Raw genomic sequence first — 22,405 nt, forward strand, 5'->3', positions numbered from 1 at the left:
GGCGGGCCGTGGCAGCCCACCTTACCTTCTTGGTATGGTTCACCTTCCTCCGATCCTCGGCGAAGTCGGGTATGATTGTCTTTGGACTACGCCCCCCCCCCTTTTTTTTCCTGGAAGCTTAAGTCCGGTCGCGCGGGCTCTGTCTGGAAACGCGACAGTGGCAATGGGGAGGAGGCTGCGAGGGACACGGTCGCGGGTCTAGCGAGCCCAATAAAGAGCGGAACGGGTAAGCCGGCTCGTCGGTGCATGCGGGCATACGCAAATGTCCGCCGCCTTGGTCCGGGGGCCGCTACAACGCTAGGAAGGGCGGAGCGGCCCAGAGCAAGCACGAAGCAGCTTGCGGCTGGTCCCTTTTCTTCGGAGGTCGCTGCAACGCTTTTGGGCAGCGGAGCAACGTGCGGGAGGCTTGTTGCAAGAGGCCTCCTGTTATCCCATCCTCGTCGCCATTGTTACGAAGACGCTCTGGACACAGGTAAGTCTTCGTGGTAAGTATTTATTTAGATAACAGGATATGAAGACCCCCACAACACTGGGGACCCCTCTTCTCAACAAGAAGCTTCAACTGACAAACTCAGAACCTTGAGAACTACATAACCATACACACAGGGTCTGTGACATCACCAGAACCCGAACTGGTAAACATTCCACTGCATGGCTTTCCAGTGCAGCAGTGACACTAGATGATTAACATCATAGCAGAAGGCTATTTTGCCTGTGGGTGCATGTGCTGTTAGGGTTTGTTCTAATGCCGTTAGTTCCCTGGAACAAAGGAGGGGGCTCCAACCACAGCAATAGTTGTTGACACTACCCTTGTGTTGGGGTGTCTACGTAATTTGGTTCAAATTATTTCAAAGTGCTGCTTCAAATAGTAAGCCAGGTATCTTTACAAATACACAATTAGGTTACCGAATGTAGTCAATGTATAAGACATGAGTCTTCATTAGTGTAGTAGTAATTATTTTATTCAATTAATTTTTTTTTTAGAGAAAAATACGCCAGGGGGAGGTGCCCCCTATCTAGTTGGAAACGAAAATCCAGCACGCTAAGCGCTTTATCCTGGGGCGTTTCGGCTGAATGTTAGAATGCCTTCGTCTGGGCCTCCGTATTGGAAATCTCTGAAAAGATAAATGAAACAAAAAATATGGAAGGGTGAAAAAAAGGGGGTGGATGAGCTATATGGGAAGTCTCAAAACCTAGTGGTAGCAATAAATACTATACAACGTAGAACATTGCTGCCTATCATGTAACCATAGTATAGGATACTTGTATTTTAGCAACAACAATATCAGCCGTAGTTTGATTTGTTAAAAATGGAACTGAGTAGAGGCTAACCTGTGGGAATGGGACCGCTGGGCAGGGCTGCACGGGGCGGTGTCCTGGGATCACATTATCAGTTCTTTGGGCCGGCCGAAGGAAATCTGCTGCCATTTGTAAAGGATGCTTCGATGGACTAAATCTAGAAGCTAACGATGCTGTTCACGGAACTGTAGAGCTAAAAGAATGTGGTAGAGAAAACAAGAGGAACAAAGTCAACAGATGTGTTTAACTGTTCGATGGGACTTGGAATTTAGCCTGTACATGCTTCGAACGTTAGTGGGGAGCCATTCACGCGGAATCCGCTGTGTATATTAGGCCTCCTGCTTTCCATCTGTCAAAGCCGTTTGGTGTAATTCCCAGGGTGAAGTCGGGGGTTTTCCCAGATTGGGGACAGAGGGCCCACTGTGCTTCTACAGTTCCACTGTCGAGCCGCCTTTTTCTGGCTCTCCACTGTGTTTCTGGTCGCTGTTAGGGGCCCGGCGTTGGGATGTGGGGCGGGGGGTCCCTTGGTCTTGTGATGTGGGCAAACGATTCGAGTGGGCGCTGGCCCCAATCTTCCTCTAGCTTTCTCCAACGTGGTTGGAAGTCCGCTGAAAGTTGCACGGCAAGACAGCATCTAGCAATGTCCGGCAACCCCAAACATCCCGTCCCGGGCTTCAGAGCATTACCTTTTTAGCTAACCGTGGCTTTTTCCTGGCCCATTCAAATTTCAGTATGTTCCTTTGTAGCTTCTGCAGGTCCTTTTTAGGGACCGGAGTCTGGAGGGCCAGACAATGGTAGAGCAACCCCAGCACTAGGTTCATTTTCACCGCTGTAATTCTCCCCATCCAGGATACCTCTTTGTTTTTGCCAGCGTGCCAGGTCATTCTGTAGCTCATTTAACAGTGGCGGGAAGTTTATTTTGTAAGTTTGTTCTGTTTCCTTGGGGATCTGGACTCACAGGTAGTTAATGTTGGATTTTGCCCATGGGATGGGAAACTTGGCGGCTAGGGGATTCCACAAGGTTTCTTGGTGTGTTGATTGCTAGGGCTATCGATTTTGCGAAGTTGATCATAAACCCAGATGCCTCACCAAATACTTCTAGTTCATGCCAGAGGGCTCTCAGGGAGTCTTCGGCTGGGTTAGGGTCAGCAGGACGTCATCCGCATACAAAGCTGTTTTATAGGCTTCCCCGGTTACTTCTAGCCCGTGTATCAATGTGTTCTGGTGGCTTCTGCAGGCAAAAGTCTCCATGGAAAGCATGAATATGAGTGGAGACGAGGGACATCCTTGTGGCGTGCCTCTGGTGATAGCGATTCCAGGTGATCTGATGCCATTTATTCTAAGCGACGTGTTGTTGGGATGCTGGTAGTTAGCAAGGGTCAATTTCCGAATAGTTTTAAGGTTTCCTCTCTTATTCCCCAGTCCAGCATGTCGAATGCTTTGTGGGCGTCGAGCAAGAGGACTGTCATTTGCACTCAAGTTCTGTTCGCTGGCTCTATTATGTTTAGAGTGCGCCTGGTGTTGTCCAGTGCATTGCGGCCTGGGCTGAATCCCGTTTGGTCTGGGTGGATCCATTCTGGGAGGATTCTTTTCTGATCTGTGTGCTAGAATTTTGAGAATATCTTGGCATCGGTGTTCATTAGTGTGATGGGTCTGTATGATGCAGTGTTCTGGGTTTTTCCCGGTTTTCAGGATCAGTACTGTTAGGGATTCTTCCATTGGAGGGGTGATGTTGCCTGTAGAGAGGAAGGTGTTGTATAGAGATGCAAGATGGGGAGCTTAAATGTGAGCACATTTTTTGTAGAATGGGGCCGTCAGTCCGTCGGGGCCTGGGGCTGTGTTTTTCAAGGAGCGGATTGTTTTGACTACCTCCTGTGTAGTAATCGGGTGCTCTAGGATTCACAGTGGGGGATGCGGGGGTCCATTTTGGGTGGTGCGTAGGTATTGGATTTGCGCTGCCTTGTCTGTTGGGGCGCCCAACATGATGCCCTTGTGGTACTCTGTGATGATTTCCAGTTTCTCTACCTCAGCATAGCTCTGGTCTTGGAGACCGTGGATATTATTCAGTGTGTGTAGCTTTTTGAGTTTGTGAACCAGCAGTTTGCCTTGTTGCTGTTAAAGTAATAATACTGTTTCCTATATGCTAGGGGACAGGCTGTCCGATCTGCCAGGTGCATTTCGAGAGCTACTTTTGCTTTTTTCCAGCCCACTTCCTGCTTTCCAAGTCTGATTTTTAAAGTTTGCTTCCAGCCTCGCTACCTCCTCTTCCATCTTGGAAATCTGTAATTGATGCAGTCGTCTGTGTGCTGGCGTGAAATTATTTGCTACTCCTCTGATCACTGGCTTCATTGCATCCCAGACGGTCGCCTCGGGGGGGGGGGTGGGAGGGAGGGGTGCCTTTTGCCGTGTTTTCCTTAAAGTAATTTGAGGGATTCCAATAGCTTGTGGCTGGATGCTATGTCTGTTAGGATATGCTCTTGCAGTTTCCAAGCCCTTTGTGGGGACGTCGGCAGGTCCTCCAAACGCAGGTGGACTATCACTAAGGCGTGAGCCAATATTATTCTATGTTCAATTTGCATGTCTTCAATGCATGTGAAGAGAATGCTGGATGTCAGCAATAGGTCTATCCTCGAAAATCCCTTGTGGACATGAGAGTAAAACGTGTAGTCTCTGATCCCTGTGTTGGCCAGCCTCCATGAGTCTATGGTTCCAGTTGCCCTTAGGAATTCTGCTATGCCTAGTGCAAAGTCATCCCTTGTGGGCGGCAGTGTTTTATCGTCATTGGTCTCCGGGTTGAGGTTAAAATCGCCTCCAATTAGTACGCAGCCCTCTGTAAATGTGGTTATCGTTGGAAGGATATTACGGAGGAAACTATCTTGAGCCGTGTTTGGGTAGTTTATTGCTGGTATAGTGATCGGAAGTTCGATCAGGAGCGCCTTAAGCAGGAGGTATCTCCCCGCTGGATCTGTTAAATTTGTGATTTGTGTTAGGGGGACCTCACGACTTAATTAGTATGGCCACTCCCCTTTTTTCTGGCCTGATGGCGAAGTAGCGCTTGGGGTATCGTTGGAAGTTGATCCGCCTCTCATCCTCTGGCAGGAGATGTGTTTCTTGCAGGCATACGATGTCTGCTGTGAGTTGGGTAAGCCTGCGTTAGACCGACTTTCGCTTTCTCAGCTAATTCAGACCCTGTATGTTTCATGTTACCATGGGGAGTTCTTTAGTATTGTCTGTCATCTGGGCAGAGCCTTGTGAGTATGCGTACTTGTGCCCATGTTCCTTGTGGAATTTGTGGATTCTACCTGTGGGTTTCTTCGAACCACCCTTCTGGGTCTCCCCTGATGAGCCGGATCCATTGATTATATTGTCCCCTGTTAGAACTTCCCTTCTCCCTCCTAAGCCCCACCTCAAAGCCAAACCAGGTTGTCAGGACCAGCCTTCGACCAACAGGATATCCGGCCAGGCCGAGGCAACCGACTAATTTGGAGGCAACTAGGCCTCTTCTAACTATTGGTGAAACTTGCGTTCTTGTGGCTGGTGGGTCAGAAGCTTGGAAGATCGTGCTCATTGTCCCTTGGGACTACGCTCATTACTGGTGATCCGTTTTGAAGGTTTGTAGAACAGGGTGCCTGGGCCCTCCTTCAGTCTTTGTTGTTCCGTTTGCCTTTGGTTGGGGGTGGGGGACCCTGATCCTGCATCTTTACACTTGGGTCCAGGATTGTTTAAGGTCCCTTGTTGAGCCCTCCCTGGAGGGTGATTCTTTGTCGCGTTTCCTCTGCCTCGGGGTTCAAGAATTTCTCTGCCTCCTATGGGTTGTGGTTGAGGCAAGGTTTGCTTTCCCAGGTAAAGATCAAGGCTGTGGAAAACCCCCCAGCAATATGGGATCTTTTTTATCTCTGAGCCATTCTGTAATAGATCTCAGGGCCTTCCTTTTCATTAGCATGGTGGCTGCCAGGTCCTGATATAAAGAGATCGCGACATCCCTGAAGTGTATGTGGGGGGGGGGCTTCTGGCTTCCCGCATTATTTCCTCTTTTACTCTGTAGAAGTGTATTCTTGCTAATAGATCTGGCAGAGTGGACAGGCCTGGTTTTGTTCTTGTTCTATATACTCTGTCGAGTTCGAAGGGGGAGGTGGGATTCAATAGGAAGAGTCAGGATGAAGCGGAACAGGTCGTTGACGTAGGACTCCAGGTCCGCGCCTGTAACAGTTGTTGGAATCCTGCTTAGGCGAATGTTGCTGCGCCGTGAGCGGTTTTCTGTGGCGTCCTGGTTGAGTTAGAAGGCCTCGCACCTGGCTTTGAGCGCCGCAATTCTGTCTGTGCCCTCCCCAATTTCGAAACTTTGTTCATACAGAGTGGTTTCTATCTCCACATTTCTGGACTCCATTTCCCCCACCCGCTTGTCCAGGATAGTGATCTTGCTCATCCCCTCTTCATGACCTTTCTGGTACTCCTTAGTGATGGCCGATAGCAGTTCTTGCAGGTCCGATTTCGTGACCGCCTGTCCCGAGGAGCCGGGGCCCGATTCTGCGTGTATGTCTGTGGCCATCACTTCATTATGCTCCCCTCCCCGCCCACCCCCCTCACCCCCCCTTCTTTGCTTTCTGTTGCTGGGGTTAACAGCAGCGTAGAAATGTCAGTCTGTTTCGCCTCTTCGGGATTTTTGGCCATTGAGATCTTGTACCCTGTGCGATGGCGTGGCGAGTCTGGCCCTTCTTATGCTCTTTACTGTTCTATATATGGTGTCAGGCAGAATTAAGCGGGGAGTGCACACCCTCCTTTGAATAAGTAGGATGTGGCTGCGGTTGCGTTGCACCTACTGGTTGTGACCCAGCTCCCGTGTCCTACTCCCAGCTCAGCTCTTGACTGTTACATACAGAGGGTTTGCTTGAGGGCAGGGTTTTCCCTTCCCAGGAGTGCCACATGTTGGTGTTTCCCAGAGTTTGGTGCCTTGCCTGCAAGTTTTTGTCAGGAGGAGTGCTATCGGTTTTATGGCCTGGATCAGGTCTTCCAGTGGTTAGGGAGTCTGTCCAGCGGGCTTGTGTCCAAGGTTGTGGGCTGTGCGGGAGCAACGCAGTGGCTTTGCTGAATGTTGGGTCGGGGAGTGCTGCTGTAGCCACTGCTGTTACAGCAGATGCGGATGTCTCTGGGGCCAGGGCCCCGTGAGGTAGTACCCCTGGATCGCAGTCTGGAGAGAGAGGGGTTTGTCGCCACTGGGCTATGCGCAAGTGTGCCCTACCTTCCAGTTGGGTGTAGAAGGGCTTGTTTGGCGTATTTTGGGCGGTCTCCGTCCGTCGAGGGATGCAGATTGCTGTTCGTTCCCGTTAGAGAGGTTCTGTGGGGTCTGGGAGCCGTCCCTAGGCGTACGGATCGTGGAGTTCATCGGACGGGAAGCGGGATGCTCTGCGTGTGCCTTGTCATTAGGTTTCACCGGGTAGCTTTTCCTTCAGGACCCCCCACCATGTTGGGGTTTCATCCAGGCAGTCAGTTGTTCTCAGCAGCAAGGCCCTACCCGTTTGCGCCTTCCGGCACAGGGTGGTGTGGAACGTAGATCACAGGTGCTGTTACACCAGTACGTGGACATCCTAGGAGTCCCCAGAGCTCTCTGGAGGAGCCGGGAGCACATTAGTTGCTTTGGTTCTCCCTCAGCAAGGGGAAGGGTTCTGTCAGCTGAGTACATGCATCCGCAGCTCGCCTTGCCAGGGTGGACTGCTCGCTCCTCCGTGGTGCGGTCTTACCAGCTACGGCATGAAGGACGGCTCCAGCTCCGCTTTCAAAAGGGTCAGGGTCAGAGACGGCAGTTTCCTGAGCGGTAGTATCACCCCTTGGGCATCGGGCCAAAGACAGATCGTGTCCGGGAGGTTGTTTAAGCCCAGGGGTGATCCAAGGCCCAGAGGCGACCGACATTTTATTTCCCCTCTCCTCAGGCGCGTAACGCCCGCTCCAGTCACAGGGAGAATCACCCAAACCAGCTGACGGTGAAGGCTGAAAACCTCCCCACGCCTGCTGGAACTTATCACGACCAGGTCACGTCTATTTATTGCCGCAAGAAAGCGGTTTCACCGGTGCATTGTCGGCTGCGTGACACAAGTCGGGAACACCTACAGAGCCGCTCTAGCCGCCATGGCTCCACTCACGCCCCTATGGTGTTTTTTATATATATACCAAGGTAAAGGTGATTCTTCAGAAAGGCAAGAAATACTGCAATATTTACAGTAAGTTAATCACTTTGGTAATACTTGTAGAATGGCAGTATGCAATTGAAAGGTAAGTACAACACTTTTGTAATAACTTTAAGAATATCTGTTTCAGGTAATAATGAAGAAACTAAACCAACATAACGCAGGTAAATACTTAGTTTCACAGAGGCATTAGGCTGTTGTACTTCATCCCTATCTAGTTATCAGAGTCTCCAGGTCAGAGGGTCAAACAAGCAAGGCACAAGCTGTAGAAAGTTCAAAGGTTCCACAGGAATTCCTTAGTAGTAAGTAAGTAACACTCTAAGTTGGGGAAAAGGTTCAGGCACTTCGGAGAAGGCTCCCTTAAGGCACACAGGCGTTAGGCCTGGGCGAACGTGAATAGGCAAACTCCCAAACACACGAATCAGCAAGCCAGCAATACAGGAGCAGCAAAGCAACTCTAGCTAAATTCTGCCAGGAGTCTCACAGTACTTTAGAGAGGAAGAAGAGGATGCAGTACAATACAGCAGCAGCAGACCTGGTCACTGGATTCTTGGTCAGTCAGACTATAGAATCTGGAATGAATCTCGCAGCAGCAGTCGAGTGACGATGCTCCAGGCAAAGGATTCTTTGTGGTTCTGTGATCTTGGTGTTCTTTGGAAAGCACCAGTGAAGAACTGTTAATGCCTGGCTGATTCGTATCGCTTTCTCCGTCCAGCACTCTGGTAAGGATACTTCAAGGAGTGGAAACTTGCATGTGGGAGGTCCAGAAGGAGTACACCAAAGTTGCAGAGGATTGGATCTTCGGAAGGCGAGTCGCTGCACAATGGCCAGGGTATTGGCGGTTTGCAGCCCATGAAGGTCACATCTCGTCGTGGGATGTCTCGAAATGCAGGTCGTCTTGAGACTGATTAGACCCACCAGTTTAAGGGAGAGTCTTATCCTTTTCGGAGCACTACTGACTCTTGGAAGTAGGGTTCAGACAGCAGAGAATACTCAGAAGGCATCTCCGGGCATCTGGAAGTGGCTGCAGGCATCTTCTCGTCTTCCTCGTTGATTTTTCAGTTCCAGTGGTCCGCTTGTCTTCAGCCGCAGGATCCATGCTGCTTATCTGGGAACCCAGCCAATCGGCATCCACGCACCATTCAAACTTTGGACATCCAGCGCCCCAGCTGGAACTGGTTCCAGGCAGGCACAGCGTAAGACAAATGGGGGAGTTTGAGTCCTCCCCTCTTTCCTGACCTCCGACACACTGGTGCCTTGGCGGGCTTCACAAAGGGATCCTGCCGAAGACCAGAGTCAAACCAGGACCTCCCCCACCCTGCACGGCAGAAGGACCATGAAGGGACAAACCATCTTGAATTTGCAAAAAAAGAACAGTGTCATCATTTTGGGTCAATGGTGGTCCATCTGTGCACTACCGCAGCTGTGAGTAAACCGCCACCAGCCATTAAGATTAGCGTGTCACTGTAACCAAAAAGTTACAGGAGCTGTGTGAAGGATACAGTGTAACCCCTCAGCACTCCACATTAGGTGGGGTATGCTGATCATGCAATACAAAAGAAAGGAAGGTTACTAAATATTCCCCTGCTCCTGGGAGCATTTGTTCACACAAGGAAAATAACCAAATATAAAAAGGGAACCCCAAGGGTCTCCCAGCAACACTGCACAGAGTACTGTGTGCTGCAGAAGTCAGACAGATGCTATAAAACTTGGCGGAAAGCATGTCTCCAAGAAAAAGGTATACAAAAGTATCCCAAAGATAGTGTAAAAGAATGAGTAAGTGTGGAATAAGTTTCCCACTCCATCAGGAGAACTGACCAACAATCCACATGTCTGCAAAAAGTGCTGGAGCCACTGGCATGTGAAGCGGTATTTCACACAAAAATGTAAATCTACCTAACAATGTCTCTTGCATTATGCCTGCCTCTTGGAGTTGCTGCTAATCAGTCTACCGGAGGAAAATTATTATAGCTTTCACGCTCCTTTTATTTTCAAACTTGGTGATAGTTTGGGAGCGGTTGGGTGAGAGCACCACATCAAGTGGGACACATAATTTATTTTCTATTAGAGCTTTGATATGGTGTAACTATTTTACTACTTTTGTGATATTTATTAATACCGGTTTATCATTGTCTAATTCCTGAACTGCATCACTTTCAACAGGAAAACGGTTGTATTACGGATCCAAGTGGATTTAAAATAGCAGAGTTAAGAACAGAAGCACAGAACGGAAGGCTAGACAATGTGCTAACCTTACGTAAGTATCTTCAAGATAATGTATGTGTTTGTGTGAGAATGTTCCCTGTTTCACATTATGAAAGTATTTGTAACTGATTTCTCTTTCATCTTTGTTAACGTTTATCAGATCTGATTACATGTTAACCGACTGTAAAGCTAAATGCTTTCCCTTACCAACGCAGTGAAAAGTGGAGTCTGAGCTTTCAAGGTCAAGTAGTATGAGGAGAGCAGGGTGGTTTCAATGCATTAGATAGATATATAATAGGAGAATGTCCACACCTGGTTGATGAGGTAATACTTAATTTCTGTGATGCTGCCCAGACAATTATTCTTCCTTTAAGGAGTTTCAAACTACCTTTGTTCCTATAACAAAACTTAGTTAAGCTGCCCTTGAACAGCATAAAATGGGGAAAACAGAATTGCCTGTTAGGGAGAATTCTCAGAAATGTGTTAATTCTCTTCGACCTTAGAGACCCCCTGCTCTTTTGCTGGACTTCAGGACTTTTAATTTCTAACCTGGAAGAGAGTGAGCCCTATTTCTCACTCTCTTTTGTATTTCTATTGTGATTTTGACATTGTGTTTGTTTTAACTTTGGAGTCTGACAAACTCCAAAGGCATCCTCATTTAGATTGTGACACACAGCACCTTCAGTGCAGTGGCACAGGGAAGTCTTAGATTTCTCAAAGGTTTAAATAACTTCTCTTGGTGAAACTACCGTTTCCAAGTGAAATTTACTTTACTTACATTTTGTAACTTTCTAGACCCAGCACACACCATCTTACCATAGGGTGCTGGAGGGGTTACTTCGTATGCCCTTTGTCTAGTTTCTCATGTAAAATTTTTGTTACCCTTCCTACAATTAATGGCTGGTGGCAGTGGTTTACTTTTTACTACCATTGTGTGTTTTTACCACGGGCTGCGTTTGCAGCCACGGTAAGGCACCCATGGTTGCCCATTTCGTAAAAATGGCCCTGGTCTTGTTTTTTTGCCATTTCCTGTAAGGAAGGTCCTCCTTCACATTTAATCTGCACGCCAAACCAGGCTTGGTCCCTTTGTTCGTTTTGTCTTTCGCGGGATTCACGAGTAAAGCCTGCTTCTGGCTCCAGTATGTCAGGCACAGGCAGGAAGTGAGGGAGGTGCCCGAAACTCCCTGTGCTTAATCCCCTTGGTTACAGGAATGCACCCTGTTAGGAATAAATCTCTTGAATGTGCTTATTCCTTCCTACCTTAGAGACCCCAAGCTCTTTTGCTGAACTTTGGGACTTTGTACTTTTAATTTTACTTTGTTTTCTGTTTCTTTTTGGTTATGGAGTCGAACCAAGTCCATAGGCATCGTCTTTTACAATGGTGTCACACAGCACCTTAAGTGCAGTGGCCCAGGAAGGCTTTTAGATTTCCCAAGGTTTAAATACCTTCTCTGGGATAAACTACTGTTTCCCAGAACAGTAAAGTGAAATTGACTTTACTTAGCATTGTACTTGCTAGACCCAGCACACCCTATCTTACAATAGAGTGCTAGAGGGGTTACTTAAAGGAATGGTTCGGTCAAACTTTGTTATTGCCCCTACGGGTCGGCTATGTGTTTTTAAGCCTAAGTCGCTCGATTTTAGAAAAATTTCCTATGGACCTTACCCGAGTTTTCGTCCATTAAACGCACGCGAAAACAGGCACCAGTGAGCTGCCATTTTGTGATAATCCTATCATTTCCCCCATCGCCCTGGCTGACCTGCTTTTGCGGCACTAAATCATATCCCCAGCCCCTGAGCCTGACATTATCAAAACATTCATATTCCCCACCTCTCTCCGCGACGTTACTGTGCTGCGTAGGCAAACGCGCCCAGTCGTCGTCTACGCGACTTCACACAGAACCCGGAAACCAACAAAGATCAGCTCACAACACTGCACGCCACAATTCGGAATATGAAACTGTACTTTAAAATCAAACAGCAACACGGTAAATTTGGTAAAGTACATTTATTTGACATCAAATGTTTATAGAATATTCAGCAATTGCCATATGAACTCCTAAAGTCATTTATTTTCTTTTATCTCTATCCGCAAATCTGTAAAATTTTATTGGAGTCACGCGCTGTTCCTTTATGGTACACAAGGTGTTGGTTTTCGTTTAAAGAAGCACTTTTGTCGCACATTGAACCGCAAGGCTGTTCCATCAAGTAGGCACTGGGCCAGCGTAAAGGTTGATATGTTGCTTCTAGCCGCTAGTACCGCGTAAAGGCATTTGGGCCCTTGGCGATCGTCCCATAAGATAATCAGGATTGTGCAGTTATTTACATTAAGCTGCAGCTGGCGGTTAAAAAAAACTGTCTGCCGGTGTCTGAAACTGTTGGCAGTGGCAAAGGGCAGTATATACCTGTTTTGAAAACATAAAATGTATAATTAGTCTCGCCAGCCGATCTTTATTAATATTCATTTTATTTATTATGGCAGAGCTGAAACTATTTGCTTTCAAGGATAGTGCAATGGAGTATGTTCGGCTCTAAAATCAATGTGAAAACTAACAAAATAAATTGAGGTAAGTACACAATGAGAAACGACTTTTTGTCTACATGCGTGTGGAACGTGGACCTGCATGCCCATGTGCCCGCTACAAGGACAATCCCACAAACGTTTTCAAAGCTCTTCATTCATTCATTAATGCATCCATTCATTAATTCTTCATTCCGGTATAAAAGCGTCTAAAGAGTTACTTACATTATATTTGCAATTTCCATTGTGTCTCTGCGTAATGCAGTCCGTAAATCCCACTGTGCTCTTGACAACGATTTTTCGTATACTGAACTAACATGAAACTCGGTCTAGTTTAAGAATTTTCTGCCTTATTGTCTCTTACGTTATTGCACCCTCCAAACCCCCCTTCGAATGAAGTTCTTTCTGCATGGTCCCTGTCTATCAAGGTCAAAAAACAATAGAACCTTATACTGCCAGTGCGAGTTGTGGGCCTCTTCAGGGCGCGAGCTGAAAATCAATGCCGCTGACCTTCACTGGAAATGAGCATACATTCTTTCTCTGCAACATCCCGTAGTAAAGCCATCTGTGAGAACTTGAAGTTTCGAATCCATCTATGTAGTGCGCCTCAATGTGCAAATGTGAACTGGCTTCTCTCCCATCTGCAACGGCTCGCTTGGCGCGTTCTAAGGCCCCAATTTTGTCCTCGTTGTCTGCGAACTTTGAAGCCCCAAAGAACCTTAACTATTGAGACTTTTAATTTTTTACAATTATTTAAACCAGGACTTGTACTTCACAACCACCTCTCCTTTGGGTGGACATGGCACAGTGGCAATGTTGGGTGGCAATGGATCAGTGCTCTGCACAGAAACGTTAAAAATTCCATATCTGTGCTTCTCCAATACAGCATCAATAAGGCTTTTGACAAAGTCGAAACTCCATTTCCTCATAGACTGGTTTGATCACCCATTGCTTTCTTCTTTTTGAAAAGGCCTTAGTGTAGCGAGGCATCCTTACATTACCCTTAGTCCTAGATTGTTCACGGCCGAGATTCTCGTTATGGGCCAAGACGGCAAGTAGAGTCCTATGTCTCATGCCCTGTATGCTGAAATGCAAGCGCTTTGGCCTGTACTTTAGGCACATATTGTGGAACACCTCCAAACCTCCTGTGTGACAGAATTCTGTCAGTCCCCTCAAATCTCTTGATAGAGTTTTATCGAAAACAATCTTCTCAATGGCTTTGTGTGTCGGTGAAGATGGATTCAACCACTTCTTCTTCCGTGCCTCCACTGGGGATAAAGGGCCATGTTCACATTGGTGGAAATGTAGGTTTTCTGACCAGCGGTGCACGTTGGTACAGTGGTGCATCGGTGACCGCCATTTTTCAAGTAGTATTTCCACTGACCCTTCACAAGTTTTGGAGCGCCACCAAAGATGGTTGCTGGTAGACTGGGACCACTCTGAAATACTTTCCAAACCTTTTTTTTCCCCTGCAGCCGAGATTTTCTTGATTGATTGATTTAGCAAGATGCCATACGTCAAATTGATGTTTAATATGTGGGAAACTGCTCTCTCATTGTCTTGGCAATTGAAACGTGTCTGTCCGTGGCTACGAGGTTGATGTGCATTCCCCTTGATTGTAGATATTCCACTGATTTTATAAATCCTAGTTTCTCCATGGCCACTGAGGATGTACATAGTGTTACCTGCACGACCACCAAACTCACAATTTTCTTACTATCCATGTCCTGAAAGTGGTAGGTGCAGTACTTGGCAGAAAATCCAGGGCTGTCGCACTGTCCCATCGCCAGCTAGCCTGAATCGTTTGCCTTCGAATGTACTTGCTAGAGACAATTGTTCAATTTCTAATGCATCACTAATGGCCGGAAACAGATAATCATGTTGGTATTTGCAGTACTGCATTTTTTAAATGAAATGGAGTCCCACAAACTGAAAGAAAGACTGTAACTTTCTAAAACTGGAGCCACTAAAAAGTGATGCAGCTGCACACAGTAGATTGCCTGCTGGCAGTTTCCCCAGCATCGGTTGTGCAGACCATAAGAACGGTGTCCAGACAACTCGTCGAAAAAAAACTGGTCGACTGCAATTTGGTCGACGCAATTTGGTCGAAAACCAAATGGTCGAATTTTTTTTATTTATATATTTATTTTTTGGGTTTTCGTTTAGTTAAAAAAGGGGTTTTTAGAGAAAAAAAGGGGGTTGGGGGGGGGACCCCCCCCCCCAAAAAAAAAAAAAGGGTTAAAATAAAAAAAAATTTTTTTTCGACCATTTGGTTTTCGACCAAATTGGTTCGACCATTTGTCTGGTCGACCAATTTTTTTCGACGAAATGTCTGGCAACCCATAAGAACTTATGATGCAATTTACAGGCGGCATGTATTATGACGTTACTGCCTTGTTTTTGACGAGTCACATGAATCAATGGCTTCCCACATACTTTCCCTCTGAAGGAATGCCCACATTTCAGCATACTTATAATATCCATCAAACAACTGTCGAATACTATGTATTTGCCCTCTTTCATTAGACTGTCTTCCTGCGTCAAAGTTGTTTCGGCCTGTGACATTGAGGACATATCACCACATTTGAAAGAAATATCGCTGCTATCAAGTTCTGATGCGTCGGTGAATGCTGCTGGTTCTTTCTGTCATTTCAACATCTGCTACCTCAACATTGATGGGAGAACACAACAATGTCGACAGCTTTTTTGGTGGCAATTTTTTGGCGGGTGTAGATTGTGAATTGATCTGCGACTACTTCAGAGCCATCTTCAATACATCCAGTATCATGTTGCGGCGGTGTGGTCGTACTGTAGGAATGGTCCAATACAACTTTGCAGGATTCTCCGGACACATTCATTTCATGTTCTGGCCATTGGAAATGAGCATCCCGAGTCTCAACATGCCGCGTCTGAATTAATAGTTCCTCCATAGTGTAAATGGTCTGGCAAGCAACTTCTCTCATTCGCTTCACTGTCTGTGTATGTATAGTTCGTAAACCCACGGGTAACTAGAGGACAGATTGGAAAAGGGATGTTCAGTTTAAACACAAGATAAAGTATAGTACAATTGACTGGAAAAAAAACATAAAATGGTCCCCAGCACAAAAAAATGTCTATAGTTATGAACTGTTTGTAACTAACCTTATTTTTGTTTCTTTTCTTTGCAACTTTTTTGACTCGACCTTCAACATCTGCACGCTGTTGCCCCGATACGTATCCGCATGTCTCCCCTTCCTCTTGCGCTGCAAAGACTATATTTTCTGTATCCGCATAGACAGCACGGAATGAGGCTCCATCGACTCCCTGAAACATAGTATTTTCATTACTGTGTATCAAAATATTGTTAGCATAAAACGCACGTGAGGACGAACACGCATGTACATCTCAATAGCCAAACACGATTTAAACATTGTGTGGGACAATGAAACGACAAGTATTCGAGCTCTGATGACCTAGTTCTATGGAGGTGTCAGTATCCATACCTCTGGCTCTACATGGACTGCCACGAATGATTGCATTGAAGAGGAGGCATCAGCAACTCCCTGAAACCCAGTACTTGCGTTAGTATGGTTTTCAATATCGTAAACATAACACACACTTGGGGTCGACGGCACAGGTACATATAAAGAGATAACCACAAATGTTGCATTGTCTAAAAGAATCAAGGAATATTTAAAAATGATCATCATCTAAATGGGATCTTGTGATTGTAGTGGAAGCTCAATCATCTCCCTTAAACACAGTACTTGCGTTAATAGGGAAGAAAGTATAGCAAATGGAATCTCGTTATATAATCACGCTCGATGGAGCTGTCAGTATCCATACCTCATGCTGCTGAAGAATATCTAGGGCTGTTGTCAATGTGGTGCGCACTTTCGAAAGCTGTTGCGCTGATTCGTATCTGCATGGTCCCGCTTCCACAGGAATTACTTGAATGTCGGGCACCGCATCAAGTGCGTGGGTTGACGATTTAACAACTGCCTGAAACATAGTATTTGCATTAGTAAGGATTACAATATTGAAAACACAACACACGCTTGGGGTTGACCGCACAGGTACATATCAACGGCTAGCCACAAATGAAACATGGTGTAGAACAATCAAACAAAGTGTTCCAGTCCTGATGATCACGGTCAGTTGAGCTGTCAGTATCCATACCTCGGGCTGCTGAAGAACATCTAGGGCTGTTGTCAATGTGGTGGACGCTTCAGCATCTCCCTGAAAGACAGTACTTGCATTAGTATGGATAACACTAATTATAACTGAAAACAAACACCAGGGGACGACAACTAAGGTGTATATCAATTGGAAAGCACTAACCAAACATTTGGTAAAATAATCACACGATACATACAAACTATTACTTGACATGCATAAAACTAGTCTGTAGCGGAATAACCAACTATGATTACCTGATGCGCGCTAGAAGTGGTTGATAACTGCGAGCATGTGACGGAAGTAGAATGTTCTTGCTTCAGATTCAAGGGATAGTCAAGAAGTTGTAAAGGTAAATTATTGTTTGATAATGAAATGCCAATATTTAAAAATGCCATGTAAGGAGACAGAATACTTGAGTAATGCGCAATATAGCACAGTTCCCTGTGCCCATATATAGATTTCGTTTGTGGTTTATGAAATCTAAAAATAATATATTGATAAATGTCATTATTCAAAAAGCTATACACTCATATCAATGTCAAAAGTATTACAAATTGGAAACACCTGAAATATCAATGAATCCATTCGGCTACCTACACACTACCGCAAGGCCTAAAGCTAAAAACGGACACTTGACTCACCAGTGGCGGATTGTGGACGAATAGAGTGGGAATAGCTTTTGCGAGCAATTTTCATGTCGATCGCCGTTTATTCTTCGTTACCCAAGATGTGGTGTACATGTTCGAGGGAAAGTGCTGGCTGCAGATGCGGTATCGATCACCCCTCTTGTCCTGTAAGTCCTTTTTGGACTCTACTTTCCAGCTCATCCAGTGGATATCCGCAATGTCTGACCCATTCTCTTATTCGATCAACAGTTTTCGGGAATACATGCATTGTAGTGCCTTCAGATTTAGCATGGGTCTTCGAAGCGAACCGCTAATCGAACAGAAATTGTTGAAAATTCTGAAAAGTAAATATCAAGATTATTATAAAACCTAGATGAATAAAAATGTCATAAAGTAAATGAACCATACCATGCTCAATGCAAGGTTTGTTTTAGTCGCCGGAACTATACCAGTTCATCATGTGCGGCTTAGTATTTGCATAAGTTACAGAAATGTTTTAAATTATGTGACTAAACTCTGAACATGTGACTCGTCCCTTGGATGTTCTGTCTTGCACGAAAAGGAACCATGCTTACTTTATAGACTGGACCCCCGAAGGATGCAATTCGATGACAATTGACACAGATGAAAATAAATAGATCTATTGATAGCATAACAATTGAAACTCAAGTCAATAGCAATGAGACCAATGACCATAGCTCTATTGGGTACTGTAATAGCAAATAGATTGAAATGTAAAAATGACCGAAATATGACTAGGATACAACAAACAGTTGGCCAACAAACAGTTGGATTCAGCAGGCTGAGCAGTATGTTGCAGGAGAACAGGTAGATGGCCACAGGTAGCACACTGACGAATTTGCTGGAAGCGGTCACAGATAGCACGGCGACGAGCAGATTAGCATAGATATCAGTGTTTCTCAGGTTAGAAGGTTCAGGAGTTGACTTGCAAAGCACAAAGATGTTCTCATGAGACATATCAAGTGGTTTATAAAGTATTAGAAACGGGGGTGTGTTTGTGAATGAATGACGTGTGTATGTCGTGGTATTATGTTTATTGCAGGGGGGCGGCCTTCCTCAGGGGAAGCCTGCCTGGAGACACGGGGTCTGAGGAGGCCATGTGAGCGATGGCCCCTGGGCGTGGGTTACCTTTTGAAGTGTACATGCTGTTTGGCACCTTGGCCGATTGCGCCCATCCCTTGCCCTTATGTGATGTTAACTTTGCATACCATTCACGTAGATGGGAACACTGAGCAGGACACGGGGCATCCATTTTTGTACCCCCTTTCCACTCCATTTTGGTGACCAGGCCTCACTGCGATAGTACAGCGCGCAGAGCACATGGCCCACAGCCTCGTTCCCACTCTGATTGGAAAACTCCAGAGGTATTTGCAAAAGCTAATAAATGTAACACATCACTCTCTGAGATCACGGTCCTGCATGTGAACCGGTCTGAAACAAGCACATGGCTCGTTCATCTCCACAAACGTGTCCTTTCCCACGCACCCTCGCCAGTGGAAAGTTACTGCCATTCTGACCCTGTGTCCCTGCAAGGTATTCTCTTAATGTGCCAGACCACTGACCACGCCATGACGCCCACCTAGCAGATCCCCAACTAACATTAGACCCGTACTGCAGTATATCGTTGCCTATCGATAACAAATGCCACATACCGGAGATTCTTGTGAGCACAGACCCACACTTCAAACAGTGTATTATAGTGGTCAAGACCCTTGACCTAAGGCCTGTATAATCCAATGTTAATTGATAGTATTGATATATGTGTGACTTTTATAGAGACATAACCGACTGAAAGACTTTGAACAAGTGTTATTTAGTGCATGCATTATTGAAAATATATTATGTTAGCTTAGATAGTGACCCCCCCCGCTTCACAGCGACCTGAACTTCACCCATTCCGAGCACAGGTGTCTGATGTCCTTCCTTGAATGGAGACACACTTGATTGATTTAAAAAATCGAAACAACCATTGTTAAAATATATGTGGTGTTTTATTTTGTAGCTTATTTTGATGACACAAAAATACAAAACTTTACACATTGTACAGTTCACGTTGCAGCACAGCGAGAGAAAATCCCCTGTACTGACCGCTGTCACTCGGGAACGTTTCTCTTATGGCACGAACTGCACAGGCAGGTATCACTCTTCGAACGCGGTGTCCAAGCCTCCCTTGAAGCCACCATGTAAAGGAACGATAGGCCACCAGCCTGTACCACCTGTGAAAAGGAATGAAACAAACTGTTTTTAAATGACCAAGATAAGTTTAATAAACAATTCTTGTAACTAATGGCATTCTGCTCGGACAAATGACACTGCACACTATTGAATGACTTTCATGCGTTACAATATGTATATGTAATTTTGGATATAGTAGAAGACCATGAAATGGGAGTGACATGACAAGCTGAGTATACTTACTCGTTATTCGGATTACGAGGACGAACAGTTGCGCGAAGTTCGTGCATAAGCACCATCATTATCCTCAACATGGAACGTGTGAGGCAGGCTGCCCTGAAGTCTGGCAGCTCGGTGATGCATTGCGGTCGTGGCTCGCCTTCCGAAATGTAGACCAGGCATCCCGAGTTTTCATAGCAGCAGCAGTTCTCCTCCTCGGTTGGCATTAGCTTGCACCGATTACATGTGCACCAGGTGGAAACACCATCCATGCGACTAGGTCCAGGCTCTTCATCTGTTGAATCGTCCTCCCAACTGCCATCTGAAGACCCATCGTTTTCGCGCGTTTCCCTTTCCAGTAGTTCCTCCTCGGTATACTCTGGCTCGTCCATGTAGGGCATTATTGTATCCATTGTGTGTTACACAAACTAAAATAATTGATAGCGGTGGTACTGGTATCTGTTCACACGGGCTACAAGCAACAAAGGTAGCTGACCAGAGAACAGAAACGAGTCACAGAATACTCAAAGTAACACGGAGAGAGGAATGGAATCGAAAATCTGCTGCTGTGTGTTGTGAAACGGTCTGTTTATACTTATTGAGGAAAGAGGCGTCATGACATTTCCATGGCGACACGTCATTAGCTGAAGCGCAGTGAATGTTGACACGAGACGTACTTTGGCGTTGTGAAATGGGTGGTACGCGTCTGGTGATGACAGGCTCAGGGGCGGGGGATATGATTTAGTGCCGCAAAAGCAGGTCAGCCAGGGCGATGGGGGAAATGATAGGATTATCACAAAATGGCAGCTCCCTGGTGCCTGTTTTCGCGTGCGTTTAGGACGAAAACTCGGGTAAGGTCCATAGGAAATTTTTCTAAAATCGAGCGACTTAGGCTTAAAAACACATAGCCGACCCGTAGGGGCAATAAAAAATGTTGACCGAACTATTCCTTTAATATCCCCTGTCTCTAAATGCACATGTAACGTTTTTTTTTATGTTACCATTTCCTCAATTGATTGACTGGTGGCAGTGGTTTCATTTTGAACTACTTCGGTTTGCATTTACCATGACCGTTTGCGGACCCGGTAACGTTAACTGCGGGAGCCATCTTTTTCAAAATGGCATCCAGCCATCCTTGCTAAAATGGTGCCCGGTATTCTTTTTTCGCCAGGTCTTTGTGGAAAGGTCCTTCTAGAGAGTTTCTCTGTGCACCAAACCAGGTGTGGTCTCTTTGCCCATTTCGCCTTTGGCAGGGTTTCTGAGAGACAGGAAGTGAGGGAGGTGCCCGAAACTCCCTGTGCTTAGTCTCCTTGGAGACCCAAATGCACTCTGTGGTGATTGGCTGGCTGACTGTCTGGCAAGGACAGCCACCCTGTTGGAGGAGTGACAGCTAGGCTGGAATGAATGGAAGAGAACTGAATAAAAGGTGAGTCTTTTGGCTTGGAAGGCAGAGTCGACCACTGGACGAAGGAACCGAAGAAGAGCTTGAAGAGGACGCCTGCTGCAACTCATGGACCGTTGGTTTGCCCGGTGAAGCCCTGCTGCAGTGGCTACTTGCCAAAGTTTGCATTGACAGAGAAGCCCTGCAAGGACGACTTCTCCCTTTGAGTTGTTGGGACCAATCAACTCCCAAGTAAGCCACCTGGACACCCATCTCAGAGCTGGTTAAATGTCCTCAGAGTTGGTGCAAGAAATCGTAGAGCTAGGGAGAAGGACACCAGATTGTTTGCATTGCTTGTAAGCTGGCTGCCTAAAGCTTTTGGAAGATCCCCCGGACTCCAACAAAGCAGGACTGACCAAGCCTGACCCCCCTCAGTTGAGTATGGGACCTCAGATGAGGAAACTCCACCTTGACAGCCAGGAACCACGCTTATTGTTATTTGCTGAACCGCAAGGAGCTGAAATGTGAAACATCCACTGAAAGTAACATTTGCCAGTTTTGACAGTACTGGTGTGGTGCAGGAGTCCCCCGGCGTCCTCGCTTTTGTCCCCACGACTGAGGCCCAGGAACAGCGAGACCCCCAGAGCTGCACAAGAACAGAAGTCATCAGCTGCATCTTTTCTTCTTTAGCAAGGTAATGTAAAACAAGTCTAAGAACTTACCTCTTACTGTAGAAGTGCTTGTAACTTCCACAACTCACATGTCTAATCCGCTCGTGGCCCTACATTTGATTCTTCTTTTCTTCAAAGACTCTTAAGAACTTGTGCAAAGACTTTTCCATTACTTACCAGAACTGCTTTATCATATCCAAGACTTTTGCCCGTTGACTTTGGCTTAGCCTATTGAATTGAATGACTCTTCTAGTGAACTCAAAGTATCTGCCCTGCTTATGAATATTTGTGATTTCTTGTGTTCCAATAACCTTTGACTTTTACCAACTTTTAAAGAGTATTCTGAATGCCAACACTAAGGTATTAATGTCCCCCGCACCCTTGTTACTGAAGTCACCTGTGGGTGTAGGATGTGTCTGTGGGCCATCACAAAAGGGCCTTATCTGATCCAGAAACTCAGTGTACAGTATTGAAGTATATTTGTGTTACTATTCTATTGCTCCCTTCTGAAGAAGGCTTTACAACTGACTAATAAATACATTATTAGTTGTTTATGCAATAAACCTTGAGTGTAGGAGTTTATTTGAATACCTGTAACTGTGAATCTTTGTGTAACTCCACTTCAGCTCACATTTCCCCTCTTGTGATGAGCGTGGCTGCTCAACACGCTACCAACACTGTGTAGTACAAGCTTATACCAAAGGTTGGGTTGCCTATACCTGTAGACATAGTTGTGTGTAGTGTTCCCACTGGGTACTGCATTCAAACTTTGCCTAACACACCCAAAGGTGATTGGCCGCTAGGCTGGAATGAATGGGAGAAACCTGCGTAAAAGGCAAGGCTTTTTGGCTTGTAAAGCAGAGTCGACCACTGGACGAAGGAATACAAAGAAGAACTTCGAAGAGATGCCTGCTGCAACTCCTGGGCCGTTGGTTTGCCTGGTGAAG

At 46.0% G+C, this 22,405-nt stretch overlaps 1 protein-coding gene across 1 annotated transcript in view; it reads left to right on the forward strand.

The window, feature by feature from the left end:
• Positions 1 to 22,405, forward strand: part of LRPPRC (leucine rich pentatricopeptide repeat containing) — a 1,926,342-nt gene that overhangs the window by 558,724 nt on the left and 1,345,213 nt on the right. The window contains exon 13 of the mRNA XM_069608459.1: positions 9,645 to 9,738. Coding sequence (XP_069464560.1) covers positions 9,645 to 9,738 — 94 coding nt within the window. The remainder of the gene's footprint in view (positions 1 to 9,644; positions 9,739 to 22,405) is intronic.

The sequence above is a fragment of the Ambystoma mexicanum genome, chromosome 4q (assembly GCF_040938575.1).
Source record: "Ambystoma mexicanum isolate Mex_15411 chromosome 4q, UKY_AmexF1_1, whole genome shotgun sequence".
In the NCBI taxonomy this organism is placed as follows: domain Eukaryota; kingdom Metazoa; phylum Chordata; class Amphibia; order Caudata; family Ambystomatidae; genus Ambystoma; species Ambystoma mexicanum.